The 15,842-nt window shown below is 36.0% G+C and overlaps 1 protein-coding gene across 1 annotated transcript in view; it reads right to left on the bottom strand.

The window, feature by feature from the left end:
• Positions 1 to 15,842, bottom strand: part of LOC123312206 (retinal guanylyl cyclase 2-like) — a 147,849-nt gene that overhangs the window by 106,652 nt on the left and 25,355 nt on the right. Inside the window, exons 3-4 of the mRNA XM_044896503.1 lie at positions 10,032 to 10,180; positions 9,288 to 9,414 (exon numbers count right to left, since the gene is read on the bottom strand). Coding sequence (XP_044752438.1) covers positions 9,288 to 9,414; positions 10,032 to 10,180 — 276 coding nt within the window. The remainder of the gene's footprint in view (positions 1 to 9,287; positions 9,415 to 10,031; positions 10,181 to 15,842) is intronic.

Genomic DNA, 15,842 nt, shown 5'->3' with positions numbered 1-15,842 from the left:
TGTGATTGCCAAGAAAATTTTTGGTCACTTCTACAAAGGACAACCAGGCTTCTTTTTCAATGTCATTCAATGCTGCCAGAAACTGAACTTGTTTCAATAGTTTGTTTATTTTATAAAGTATCGTAGGGTACAGAAGTGCGAACATGGACAATTCACGCATGTCTTTTATTTTGATAACGGGAGCTAAACAAACGAAAGCACTATTATTTTTGTAATAAGGTGAGGAATACCTAACAAAAAAAATATAAATCTCTTAGGTGGGATAACCCTTGTTGAATAGTGTTATCAGAGTCAAATATATCTATTGAAATTGAAAACACAACACCTTAGGAAACTCATACTTATAACAAAAAACAAATCAAGTCTTCAGCAACGACAAAAATCGCACGAGTACGGATCAACATAATTCTCATCCCCGGCACAAGCTTCGTAAGACCAAATACGACAGTCCTGGCACATTACGCAACCGTCAGCACTCTTTGATTTAGAGTTCAATTCTGAACAATAAATGCAGGTTACATCGCCACATCGGGGTCCTCTTCAACCTAGTACAATTTTTGTTTCTTCCCGTCTTCTCTTTTGTCGACTTTTTGTTAAATATTATATTTTTTACCTTCTCTTTATTCTTGTTCATTACTGCCGCTTCGTTTCTCTCGCATATTTTCCCATCCTTCTTTAGACTTGTTGAATAATTAAATTCAAAATCTTTGTTGAAACCAATAGATCTCTTGGTTGGGCAAAACATGATAATATCCAGTTTTACCCGACTGCATGGTGTCCCATTTTGCCCTACCGCGTCTTCCAAAATATTATTCAGGATTTTTACGAGAAAAAATATTTTTTTCATATCTGAAAATATCACGAAATATAGTCAATTATTCAAATTTTCATATGAAATACTCATCGTTATTTATTTTCGTTATTCAAATTGAAAAATTCTCCATTAACTATCGGCAAAACTAAATCGTATAACACTACCTTCACGAATTGCAGCTTGTCACACGTTACAGATTTACAATTCATTTGAATAATGAACTGCTATATTTGAAGATACCTTATCCACAGCGAGTTATACTACCAGTCGTCAAATAGCCCTGCTTATTTTCGAATATTGCCCGATATCCCGTTTTACCGAACCATCCTGTTTTGTCGATCTCTCCCCTATTCGATATTCGACATTTTCGAAAATTCATTCCTTTGCCACTCTTTTTCATAACGAGACTCCATATGAAGGAATGTTTGAAAACTGTTTTTGAATACTATTTCTAAATAGATCCAGCGTGGTATCGAATGTAATTAATGATTTTTGGGGAGTATACATATTGTTTTTTAACAAACACATAACTCAAATTTCATTCTTTACCTATTTTTTCAACCTGATGTAGTGTAAAAAAAATCACCCATTAAGAAGAAAACATGCCCGTTTCATCGGAATTCCGAAATGGTATAACTCACTGTATTTCCAACATTCAATACAAAATAAATTCCTATTACCTATTAAGTACAATGAATCAAGTTTTAGTTTAGTGTAAACTTTGTTTTTAAAGATAACGGAAGTTTGTGGGAATAGGACTATTAAACAACTCAATTAAGTTCTGCTGCATATACTCAGCGACTTTTTGCAGATTCTACAAATAACAAGATATCAAATCCATCATGACAAAAATTAGAACAAGGTGAGAACATCCAAAAACCAACGCATAAAATCACAGGACAACAAGAAAAGTAACCGCCATATGAATTTGAGATCTTATTACTTGTAGCATATAGGTAATCAATTTTCGTTGCTTTGTGTGTTTTTGCTATTATATTATTATATTTCAATTTTGTAGGCCTGGGAAAACGGCGCTGAGTATATCCAGTAGAACTTAATTTAGTTGTAAAGAATGATCACTCCTAAACGGGGAGGCAATGAATACAATAATAAGGTAACTGTATAGTACTCAGTAGTCGTTGTGTTACTCGATAGTACTCAGTAGCGCTTGCCAGTATTGAATAGGGGTACATCAATTCCAAACGTTCTCCATCGGAGAAAAAAGCTATGTTGCTCTGAGGTCAAATGAGATCGAAACCATGGTCAGCAATTGCTTTTCTTCGATTGGGCGTACTCCATTTGGGGCCTTGACGATGGCAAACTGGCTAGTTCAATTCAGATCGTAACACTTGTTGTTATTCATATCAGCGCCAGGTGGTATGCATCTGAATTTATCCTTGTTAATTTAGTTGTTTTAGTCCTATGTGTAATTAAATCCAATAAAACGATTTTTCAAAACTCTTATTTTCCCTCATTAGGTACCACTTTATTAAATCTTCTTTTATTCTTGAAATTCTATCTATGACTTCGAAATTTTTTTGCCGATGTTGGATTTTTCGCCAGTTAGGCAAAGCACAATTCTTATTCTTTACGCAACTGGCCCAGGCCCAGGGTATATTTTTTCAAGCTCTTCTTGTTGATGTGGAAAGTGGCACCTTTGTGAAGCCCATAACTACTACCAAATTCTTAGCCGAAACACGAAAATTTTGGCTGCCCTACACATTCACATCCTGTACAAAAAGAAGCAGTTGAAAAATTTTCCCTGTGCCAGTGGCATACAGGCTAAGAATAATGCTTTGCATATCGGAGTGAAAATCCAACATCATCAAACTAATGTCAAACTTAGGCAATTTTTCAGCTGTCCCACTTCATTCGCTACTTAGTTCATATCGAAGTTTGGACTAAACATTTCACCTACACCGTTAACAACTCCACTCGAAGTTATCCTAAGATCGGAACACGCTTCCAAACGAACACCATTGTGTTCTACACAATGCCGACAATCCACATGGAAATGGGCACTACCATGTGAATGAAATTCGAACGACCTTAGCCTTCAGAATCCTTTATCTCATCCTCAGATCCTTGTCATACGGGCTGGACCACATAGAAGAGTTCAGCTGAATATTTCAGTCAATAAGTATGAGTTTTTTTCGGAAAACGTATAGAATTTAGAAGAGGACATATTTTGATTGGGAATTCGTGGATATAACTCTCTCAACAATTATATTTAAATCCTAAGTCCACAGAAATCATCAATTCAAATTTATAGAACAGAACTTTTGGTCGATCGATCGACACATCATTTCAGATACACAGGATGGTCGAAATATTTTCATCAATATTGAAACTTTCTTTGCAAGCATATATTAAGGTATCATAAGACCCTATGAGTCTAAAATAGTTTCTCAAATAATGGTTAACTTGTTTGTTTTTGCATTTTATGCTGTTTTTAAACCAAGATTGCGTAATGAATGTTGAACGAAGAAGACTGAAATTCCAATTTTTCAGCTTCTTGGTATGTTTTTACTTTATATGTTTGAAACACGCTATGAATGCTTTTTGAATATTCATACATTGTTCTCCCGATGATCAATGATTTTTTTACCTACTCAGGTGAATTGATATTGAAATCCTACAAAAGAAGGGAAAATGATTTTTTTAACCAAACTCCAATTTGAACGCCACTGAATTTTGAACTCACATTTAAGTGTTTTTTCGGAATGTATTCCCTCCGTAGAACCAAAAGAGATTGGGAAAAAGGACCCTGCGCCAGTTAAGTATAGACTAGGGTGACCAGACGTCCGTCATTGTGACGGACAGTCCGTCAATCGTCCAAGAAGTCCGTCACTGGAAAACGTCCATCAAAGTGTACGTCAAAATCTTGCATTTAATTCAGTATTTTTCTCAAGAAAATTTGAGGTGGATAATAAAAAAATAAAGAGCAAATTTACGGAAGATCTTTCAAAAGAATTTCCATTCCTTAAAAAAACAAAACTTGATTTTCCAATGTACGAAGGGTCAATTCAGCATTGTATTTGGAGAAAGAAAGTATATTATACGGCATGTTTCAAGTTACAAACATAAAAAAATAGTTAATGCAGCGTCTTCCTCTCTAAGCAAATATTTCAGACATTCAAATTCTCATTCCACAGTGTAATGAACAACCATTGTATTGAGATTATTATATTTTCGTTTTTGTGTTGTGATAAACTTGTATAATTTTTATGTTTTCAATTAAAAAATTTTTTCGCTATACGGGGTAGGAAACTGAGTAGCTGGAAGCATATATAGAGCGAGTCTTTGACTCGTACAAATATTTTATTTATAGTAGATTCTTGAGGTCAAAGGAAACACTTTTTTCCTTTACCATTTTTTCCAAATCGGCTCGGTTTAAAAGATAGGGGTTGTTGAAAAACATAATTAAATGTTATTTTGAGTTCTTACCGAGGTTCTCACAAACGGTTTTATCGAATGAAATGAATTTCGGAATATAGTTTTCGAGTAATTTGGCGTTCATAAATAAAAAATATAGGTGAAATTCGAAAAATTGCCTACTTTGATCGCATGCAATTCTTTTAAAATCTACCTATATCTTTTTATCAGGGCTAAATCGTAAAAAATATAGTACATGAAAAAATTTTTTCTTTTGACCTCAACAATCTACTGTAAAATATTTTTACAAAGCAAAGACTCGTTCTGTATATAAATATATTCACATTCACCAGGTCCGTCCGTCATTGAACTGGGGATAATCTCGTCAGTCTAGTATAGACTAAGGATGACACTTCACAACAAAGGGAAAAAATTTTTGTCTTACATTCACTCCTTCTACAACAAGAGAAATACCCTGCACCAATGGGAGACTAGGGATAAAGCTTTGGTGTAAAAATTCAACATCACACGGTCATTTTCAATAATCTTATCTATCCATTGTTTCAGTTACTGAAAATAGAAAATGCAATGATTTCGTTTCTATGATCTATCTGTAGATATATTTTAGAATGGTTACCAATGGTTACTAATCTTCAGTAAGTGAAACGATGGATAGATAGGTTTATTGAAAACGGCCGTAAAGTAATGTCGAAGTTATGACTAGTCAAACTTAGTTTAGTTTATCAGCGAAAATGCTGATTTCAGAATGATGGGATGAAATAAATATACCTATGTATAATGAATAATTATGATTTTCTATCTCTTCACAAAGTACAGTATCCAAACAACAGTGATAACAATTCAATACTCCACATCTCATTTTTTCCGACAAGATTTTCCCTATTTTTGTGAGCTTTCAAAACAAACGTGCAATAGTTTATCTAAATTCATCTAACATGGTTTCCATTTCGTACTCCATTTTTCAATTCCCAGGCATAAACAGCAATGCTCAGTGTAATGCCTACAGCCCACATGCTCAGCGGCGCCACAATATGCTGGAATCCCAAGGTTTTCGTAGCCGTCAATGTTTCCGACTTGACGAGATGATAGTTATCGTACTTAGAAGCTATCTTTTCGATGATTCCTGCTTCAACCACATACTGCAGATTCTTATCGAACCATGGAAACATCGGATGGCCTCTGTTGAAGAATGCGACAAGTTGCGTTAAATAGGTTGGGGATTTGAGCATTTTCAGAAGTTTGCGACCGCGTCGATTCACCAATGATCTACCCGCAAAACGTGCCACCCCAATCAAACTCACAGACGCCATATCGTTGTCGAAAGCTGTCCTCTTCAAGCAATCCCTAGCTCTGCACATCACGAAATGGTCTTTCACATATTTCTTCATGCTGTCAGAGTCTTTGATGATTTCTGCTACGAAATCCGTACATCCTATCTTTAAACCTTTTGAGAGTACCTCTTCAACATTGTCTATACTTTTTTCGTAGTTTATTCCATTCAGAAGGTACGTGAATCTGCTCCGGAATAAAAAGTTCATCATAGTTGCGGAGAACAGAATATAAACCTTGAGCATGGAATGATAAGGACTATTCACCCTGATGATATACATTTGTTCCAAGAACCATCGGAATATTATGATGGGAACCAGGAAAATCCTCTCCCATATTACATCTCTTCCTTGTAGAATATCGCCGAAGATCCAAGCTATCGTTAAAATTGCAAACATGGTAGTCCATGCTAGCCAAACTTGAAGGGAGAATATGCTGAAAATGTACCTCCACCTGGTTAGAGGTTTTGGTGATGGGACGAACCAGGCCAAAGTGTCTCTAAAATAAGGGTAAGTATACTCAAGCTCCCTCCTCATCAATTGGCCCCCAAAGTAGACGTTCCTCTCCTTATTCAAGAAAAGCAAAATTTCCTCAGTGAAATTACCGATTTCATGAAACTGAATGTTTATTTTAAACTGACTGGCAATGGTGGCGAAGATATCTATTTCTAGTCCTTTTTGTTGGCAATCGTGGCACATAGCGTAAACTGCAATGGAAGAATAGATGACGTGCAGAGTTGAGTTCGCCCAACTTTTTGGAAGCTTCGATGAAAATATTTGATCTTCCAGGTCAACAATTCCGTTGTTTCGACAAGTGCCTATTCCTGAGTAATCTGAGAAGTTTTCGAATGGATAATAAGTGAGTATTTTTCCAGTTGACGTTTCAAGAAACACAGCGTTCATTATGAATTCAGAAAATAAGAATCTTGTGAAAGAAAATGCGAATTTGGTTGCGACAAATAAAAATTTTCCTCTGGCATTGAAGTCCTCTTGATCGCTCAGAAAATTGATGTGTTCTATCAGTCCTTCTTCAGTATTGTCTTCCACCAAATAACATTCTGGTTTGCCAAATATCATTGTCCAACTATCCTTCCTGAATTCATGATTATATCGATTCGTAATAAACCCTGGAAAATATTTTCTGCTTGCCATAACTACGAAATTGTCGTTTGTACAATTTTCTAGCAGAATGCTTACACATCTCACTATACTGAATAGTCCTCTGAGGTCTGGAATAGAAAAATTCATGGCCGTCAAGTAGATGTTTATCGATAGGCACCACTCTTATCACTCAACCTAGTAGTACAAAGTGGTGTATGCGGAATCAGAATTGATTCCTTGTTTACTCGAGATTCCATAACACAAACATCATATATAGTTGATTTGTTTGAAACATAATCAGGGTTGTTGACGTATGGAAGTTGACACGTTTGCCTTAATTTGATGTTAGTTCAGCCAGACGTGCTTAACTAGCACTCGACGATGATGATGGTGGTGAAATTCAAACATCTTATTGATTTAAACTGTGGAAATCACAGGAAAATTGCCAAACGAATAAGGTCAAATAATGTTCAATTACATCCTTCATAAATTGGAAGCCGGTATTCACTCTAATCGGACAGTTCAAGTGACGATTCTTAGAGTCCAGGGAACAGGGAAATATTTAGAAGTAAACGAAGTCAATTCAAATGCATAACATCAGTTACTACAAGAATTAACAAGTGTTACAATTTTAATCAAAATACCCCAGCAACATCACTCAAAGTATCAACAGAAAGACCATTTCGTCTAGGAAGAAGGGACGCTGACTATCTGAAAACTATATAGAACGAATTTATGCACCCTTTATTCGATGGCAGTGTTATCCTGAGGATGAAGACTTTAAACATGGTTGAACTATTTAGTGTCGCTTAGTTAGGTGCTTCAATATTCGATGGTAATGTGCCATTTGAAAGATTATATTTTTAGAATGAAAATGTTTTTGAAAAGCTTTTAAAATACACTGCGCAAAAAAATTAACGCACATTCTGAAAATCTCAATTTTAATGAAAGTTAACTCTACATTGACTTTATAACTTATTTTTTATGTTCTCTCGGGAAGGTTTTGAACGGAACAAGACACATTAAATGGAAGAAAAATTCAGGATTTCACCGAATCTTATGTGAAAGAAGAGAAATGAACAATTTTCAAAATACTGAAATGCTGATAAGTTAGAAGTTGGTATTTCCACCCCTTGCGTTAATTACAGCTCGGCAACGACGGTTCATACTCAAAATGAGTGATGTTTTGATCTAATCCTGCCCAGATTTCTCCGAGTTGGATTCCTAAGTCATTAAGAGTAGCTGGATGATTTTCTGTACTTCTCAGCCTTCTATTGAGGTTGTCCCAAACCTGCTCAATCAGATTGAGATCTGGACTTCTTGCTGGCATTTCCATTCAAGAGACTTAAACCTCTTCAAGGTACTCCTGAACGATGCGTGCACGATGGGGTCTGGTATTATCGTCCATAAAAATGAAATTTTCACCAATGTATGGGGCAAATGGCACTACATGCTCTTCAAAAATGTTCCTTATATACTTATCAGCATTCATAGCTTCATTATCAACGACCACTAGGTCTGTGCGAGCAGTCAAAGATATTCCATCACATACCATAATCGATCCTCCCCTGAAACCAGTAGTATTCAGGAAATTGCCCTGAGCATATCTTTCATGTGGAAGTCTGTATACAAGGGAACGTCGATCACAATGGTAGAGGCAGAATCTAGACTCATCTGTGGAGAGAACTCTTTCCCAATCGGCCTCTTCCCAATGGATATGCCCTCTCGCAAAATCCAAACGCGCCCTTCGATGGGCTGGGGTAAGAGCTGGGCCTCTTGACGCGACACGTGGCCTTAAATCATATTCTCTGAGGCGATTTCTTATTGTCTGAGTGCTAATTTGCACCTCATGAGTTTGCTCAAGCTGAATTTGAAGGAGGCGAGCGGTTGCAAACCGTTGTCTCAACCAAGAAACTCTCAAGTAACGTTCTTGAATGGCAGTTGTTACCCGTGGTCTACCCTGTCCTGGTCTTCGCGGACATTTATACCTGTCTCCCTGAATCGCTGCAACATTCTGGACAAACTTGTATGGGAAACTCCAAACCTTTTTGCAATTCTTGTGTATGTCCACCCTTCTTCTCGCAAAACTACCGCTTGGGCACATTCCTCTTGGGTCAAATTGCGTGTTTCGCGTTGCATAGCGATCGAGTGTAGAAAATCAAACGAAAGAAAAACTATTGATCACTAGAATTGATCGAGAACAACTGATTTCAGAATGGAGCCAGTACATTCAAAATCTGATAATATCATCTTTTTTTATTCCTGCTGGGAAAAACATCTGTATTGAAGAAAACCGTTGAAAGTGGATAACATATGCATGCATAATTCTGATGAAAATAATTATCATTGAGAACACCTTCAGTTGTAGAATAAATTTGAGATTTCCATAAGGTGCGTTAATTTTTTGGCGCAATGTATATTATTCATAGTATATTATGATGCAATTTAACTATTGGTAGATATATTTACATGGCATTTATCTTGTTTGTATATGCATTTCATATTTTTCCTATTCCACTATGAAATGATTAATGATTGACGTTACTCCGTTTATACATTATTTTCTAGAGGACCTGCAACATGCACATTTCTACATGTATTCTCATGACCGGTACCTATTTTCATGCCCAAAAATATCTCATACTCACTGCTGGAGATTATCGCTACCGATTTCCATTTCATCTCGCTGACTAGAGCAGTGAAAGCTTTGGATATTGCCGATATAGTTGGGCTGAGCGTCCTAGTTCCATCTACATTCAGCAAATCCTTTGACATCTGAAACCAAACACAGCCCTTCTAATATCGTCTGGAAATGTATCTTACTTACTGAACCTTCAGCCAGAATTAACCTTGAAATTTACCAAAAAAAATCGAAATCGTCAGAATCCATTGAGTGAATCAAGATTAACTCAGAAGTAGAAAGTAGAATCTAGAGAGTATTATCTGAGTAGAGTAAAATTTTCAATTCTGTAACTTATGACAATTCAATCAAGACTTTATTTGAGAAAAATATTAGGATTAATATTGATCAATTTGAATATAGAATTTTTCATTCAAACCGTAGTTAAAATTTTGTGGAGAATCTAAAATCGTTATAAATTGTGTTCCTCTGGAATTAAGGAAGGCTCAATTTCACCAATATTTTGGTTGAATTGTGCTCCCATATACTTCTAGTAGTCTGTAACATCCTGTCTATCACAGCACGCACAATGCATGTACCCAAGTTGGTAAACTACTTATATTGAAATCTATTGAAAATAAACACCGTAGAGACGCAATAAATCGAAAGGCTTAGAAAAAGTTGCGTCCCTAGGGAACCCTTCGTCTTTTCTTACAACGTCTAAAACACGAAAAAAGCAGAAAAAAACAAGAACATCAATCTTGCAACTCACCTGGGGACAATTCCAGGTGACGAGACTGGTGTTATAGAGCGTAGACACGAAGTGAACAGGAGCACATGCTTCAGGTTCAAAGAAACCGACTACGAATTTCTGCGAAGACATCACGTGGAACAGATCCTGGGATCCTTGCTGCCAAGAGTCTGAAAAAAAACGATTCGATTTCAACAGATCTTATGATGAAGTAGGTACATTGATTTAAGGTACATATTCAATTTTCATATTTAATGATTTAATTAGAAAGAATTTCCAAGACTATGTTGATGTCAGCATAATAAGTGATGAACTTTTCAACCATTCCACGAAAAAACATCAATCAGACAAGAATAACTTACACTAGGTACATAGTAGTGAATCAATAATCCAAATTGAGTGATGAATTCTAATTACTGAAAACATGCAATGTATGACCTAGTTCAACGAAATCTGTATCAGATACACGCAGATTCGTTTACGATCGATAAATTATTGGGAGAGTTTCTGTTCTGAATGGGTTTTGTCGGACTGTTGGAAATGCCCTCAACCGAAAAATTCTTCCGCCCTTCAGCTATTGAGGAAGTTTGAAATCACAATGGCAACCTGATCTTTCAGAAGTGGAATGTATCTGGAAACAGGTCCTTTGTCAAGATGAATTTACTACGACGCTACAAAACAAAGGTCATTGAAATGTTTAACATTTCCAGCAAGTCAATTACAATATTCGAATGCTTGAATGAAATTTCTCAGCATTATCATTCACAATTACATAATTGAACATGAAACTGCTATAATTACAAGGATTGAATCGATGCACTGAATAATTTATTCGGTATCTCGAAATAAGGAGTACAATAATGGTATCAGTCAACTGAAAGTACAGTACAATGTATAGTAGTACGAGGATATATTGAAAAATTCTAAGCCTACTACAGAACCAAAAAAAAATTCAATGTCAAAATATTTTATTACTCCACATATTTTCCTCTTAATTGGATACATTCATAACAGCGAACCTGCAACATCTCTAGACCTTTCACAAAAAATGTTTCTTCTTGCCCTGCGAACCAGACCTCTACAGCTTTTATTACCTCCCCGTTGGAAGAAAATTTACGACCTTTTAAAATTTTGTGGAAAAAGATGATAGTCAGATGGAGCCAAATTCATTCAAACCCTAAATCACGAATTTTTTGCATGGCAACATCCGATTTGTGTGCAGGGGCGACGTCCGGCAAAAACAAAACACCTTTGGATAGCTTTCCGCGTCTTTTCTCTTCAATTTTTCCCGTAGAGTGGTCAGTAATGTTGAATAGTATTCTCCGGTTATTGTTCTACCCTTATCCAAAAAAACAATCATTACTCCATGGCAATCTCAAAAAACTGAAGCAAGAACTTTTCCAGCAGATTTTTTGACACGAAACTTCTTAGGTCTTTGAGAACCAGAGTGTCGCTATTCCATCGATTGTTGCTTTGTTTCTGGATCGTAGAAATGTACCCAAGTCTCATCCATAGTAACAATTCGGTTTAAGAAGTCTACATCGTTTTCAAATCGAGCACAGATCGAAAGCGATGCTTCTACCCAAAGATTATAGAGTATAAGTTATAGACTATAAATTATAGATTATAGACTATAAATCTTTGCTTCTACCCTTGCACGCTTTTGGTCAACATTCAAACATTTGGGGATCCATTTTGCAACAATTTTTCTCATGTCTAAATTGACGTGAACTATATGATGAACGCGTTCTTATGACATATTCAGTGCTTCAGATATCCGTTTTAGCCAAATTCCGACGGTATGATAAAATCATGTCATGAACTGCATCGATATTTTCGGGTACTGATACAGAAACTGGCCTTCCCGATCGGTCATCATCTTCAATGGAAAATTTACCTCTTTTGAAGCTTGCAGCCCACTTTTTCACGGTCGCATAACAAGGACAAGGGTATTAAGCATATCTTCGTAAATCTGCTTACCTCTTGACCCTTTTAAATACAGGTACTTGATGATGGCTCGATACTCCAATTTTTCGATTCTCACCATAATAATTTCGGTGGACATCTTCTTTCTTTTAATTTATTGCGTAACTCTGGTTTACTTTTTTGACCTCAAACTTCACACTGACACTTCTAATGAGTTGCTATGGTAACGCAATATTTTTTTATGCATTGAACTGGTCTAGGCTAACTAGATATCAATACATCCTCGTAAATAGTAAACAGACTCCTAAATGCAATTCAAAGATGTTCTTAGTATCATATACATCAGATAGCAGTGAGAAGTGGTTATTTTACAGAGAATTGAACGGAAAGATAACGGGATTCGATCTCCAACGCTCCCTGGATGTTCCCCATTTGTTCGCCATCCAGAACCAAGACTTTCACTTATCGAACAATGGAGTCAGAATTCAGCCTCAAAAGTTACAGGTTTACAGGTCGAATTTCCAACGTCAGTCAAACTACTCACAGTAGGGTGAGGACTCGAACAGGGCGGGTTTGTTTCCCGTTTTGTCTTTCCAGGGGTTTTCGCACCTCCAGTCAAACTACTTCCGGAAGGAGGACAGCCCAGCGTTGGTGTAATCTTAGGTTCAAACCTAATAGTACGTGGTTGAGGATTACCTATATAATGACCAAACTGCAATCTGATTCCTGAATCGGTATGAAAATAAAATAGTTAAAACCAAAAATGGAAAAACTTGCAGACCCATTTTAAAATGAAGGTGGATTTCTGTCAAAAATCAAGCATCCTAAGTTCGTACATCCATAGATAAACGATAGTATTTTCCATTTTGGTTTGAGCTAAAGAACGATTTCAATAATGATGAAGTGATGAATGCCACCATGACCACCCATTTTTTTCCAATTTAACTAATTGACAAAATTATGTTATCCGAGCATCTAAACCATTTTTCCATTTGTCATTTCGTGCATTATTCGAAATCAAACCAAACCCAATCTGTTTTTCTTCCCCGTTTCAATGTGAATATCCATTCAATAAAAGGGATTCGTGCGCTCAAAAGTCAACCTCGCCAAGGAATAGCGAGTAATTGAAAATTGATTTTCTGGGCTCTCCAATTAGCCCTGACATTTTCCAGTTCGGCGAATATAGGATACATGGAAAAGAATGATATTGGATTAGCAAGGTGTCTAACTTTGTTTGCGCAACGTTTATATTGTATGTCAGAAATGTAACCGGATAGCTGATGGATATGTTCCGGAATGATGAAAAATTAATTGAATAGAATATAAATTGAGGTTGTCGGGATATAGAAACTGAAACAGATTGATTTAGCTAGTTTCATTTTTCCTGAAATTCAACGAAAGCAGAGTCTTCCACAAGATTGTAATGCTATATATTAACTTGAAGATTTACCAGATGTCATGATTCCATATCAATATAATCATCAGTACTCCATTTTAACTTCATTTTACTTGTTAACAGAGGGCTCTACGCAGGACGAAAGAGCTGCATCAAATCACACGTTCAAATTAAAGAGGAATATCCTATAAGGCCTTGGAATATATTCAGATCGACTCCCTCCGGTCAATTTCCGGCAAGGGATCCATCTCGTTGAAACGGGATTCAGGGAAAATGTTACATAAATGAGGAATCCATTGTCGGCATAAATCGAATTTGAGATATTCTAGGACGAGATAACGGGAGTTAGATTTCCTGGTTTGAAAGCGGACCCATCGACGGAAACTTGTTGAATTTCACTGTGATCATTAAAGCCAGTGGTCCATTGAAGTCCCAAATTGACTGGATTGATAACTATCGCATTGGTTGCAAAACGGAGCAGCCCTATTTTGTGATGCTATAAAAATGGTAATTTCCATGATCGAATATGCAGAATTCGTTATTTTATTGATGGAACGGAGTACCTATTCATCTTTCGCACCTGTATATTGATTTCAATTTTAGGTTACACCTGGACATTTTTTATTTGTTCAGTCAGAGAAGGGACAACTAAAAAAGTAACTCGTGAATTAATGATCGATATGCATGGGAAAAAGCGATATTTGAATTTATATTTAAAATATTACTATTTATTGGTTATCAATAGTTATACCAATGGTTCAAGAAAATTTTTGATAATAATGTTATAAAATCGAAATATCCTATCTATGATTTTCAATACTGTCAATTCATTTTCTACGTTGAGTAATGTTATTATTTTCATCATGAATGAACAAGTAGTTCTCAGGGGAGTATACCTACCTACTCTCTGAATGTTTGTATGTAATTTACCAAATATATAGTTAGAAAAAAAGGTTCAACCCGACTCGATATCAGAAATTTACAGCTCATATACCTACATTTCTAACATTCAAAGACACATCCTGTAGAGAAACATGATTATTATCTATTTCAAGTTTCTCTTCCCACCAACTTCCAAAAGAGTAACTTAATAAAAATTTTCACGTGTTTCTATTTCTGCTTTTACTAGTTGTTTTATCCTATCATCTGATGCCAGTTAACTTGTTCGCATATCGAGCCCATGAGAGCGTATGAAAAGGGAGGCAAAATTTGAACCAAATTAGCCTTTTTGTATACAATTTCATTATTAAGATATAGTCATGCAATGTATGAAAGAGGGGTTTATTTGGATGAAGCAAGAGCGCAGAATCGCCAAATTAGTTTTTCATAGGAGTGCGCCGTGTGACGTTTCGTTTACTTTTTATTTGCAATCAATCAAATTCACAAGTTTTCTTATTAAATTTTAGTATCTCTGCAAATTCTGCCAGGTCCAAGTTCCGAGTCCGACAGTGTTAAACAATATTTTATTCGATTATGCGCATATTAATCCGAATACATACCACAAAATTTTAGGTTCTCTTTTATCTGCTCAACTCTATAAGAAGGTTAATTCAAATTTTGGCTTACTGGGGAAAGTGTGCGCGGGTAAGTGTGCGCATAGATTCATTATATGGGCATTAGTTCAGTGAGAAATAAATTATGACATTGTTGATTTTCTTGATTAAGACTAGATCAATATTGTCCTATTTGTTCAAAAAAATATGAAGAGCCACCAACAGGGGAATGTATCAAGTGTTGTGTTCACCAGGAATGGTGGCACGAACAATAATGCAGTGCTTGTAAAAGGCGCTTCTGTATTGACAATAAACAGCATTTCTTTAATATTGTAACATTTTGATGACATTATTTTGTTATTTGTTTCGATTGTGTGGTTCACTAAACACTGCGTTCACTTACCCCGCGAGGGTGCGCACACTTACCCGCAATAAGGGCATGTGAACACTTTCCGACTTTCACTATTAAATTTTTTTTGCGGAAAAAAAAACGTTTTTGTTTGTTTGCTTTTCGATATTCTTTTATAGATTAGAAAATTCTCTATCTTATGAATATGTTTTAATTTCCTAGCTTCAACATTTGAAACAGGGTATGGCTTGAAAGGCAAAAGTGCGCACAGTTGCCCCGAATGACTCTACCAACTCTTCTTAGTGTTCATTATTGCTTTTAATTTCAAACAGGTGTTTCACGAAATGGTTTATTTGATACGTTTGATGATAATGGGAAAACAAATCGGTTGTAGAATAGTCGGCAATAGTACACTGATGTGAAGGACCTATCACGTATCACGTGGAATTAAAAATCGAAAATATGTCAGGTCACAAGTCAACTGATTTGTAGATACAGGCTGATTTAACTGGTTCTGCTGAAAATACAATTATGAATAATTTATGGTTGATACGGTTGAGTTACTTGTTTCCAATTAAATTTTCTGCATGTGGTCAGCACTAAGAACAAGATCAGAAATGAAATGCTTGGTAACTTCAGAGCTATTTCATCGAATCGACTCTATCATG

The sequence above is a fragment of the Coccinella septempunctata genome, chromosome 4 (genome assembly GCF_907165205.1).
Source record: "Coccinella septempunctata chromosome 4, icCocSept1.1, whole genome shotgun sequence".
Taxonomy (NCBI): domain Eukaryota; kingdom Metazoa; phylum Arthropoda; class Insecta; order Coleoptera; family Coccinellidae; genus Coccinella; species Coccinella septempunctata.
Note: the sequence above shows the minus strand (reverse complement) of the source record. Positions and strands in the feature narration are given on the sequence as shown.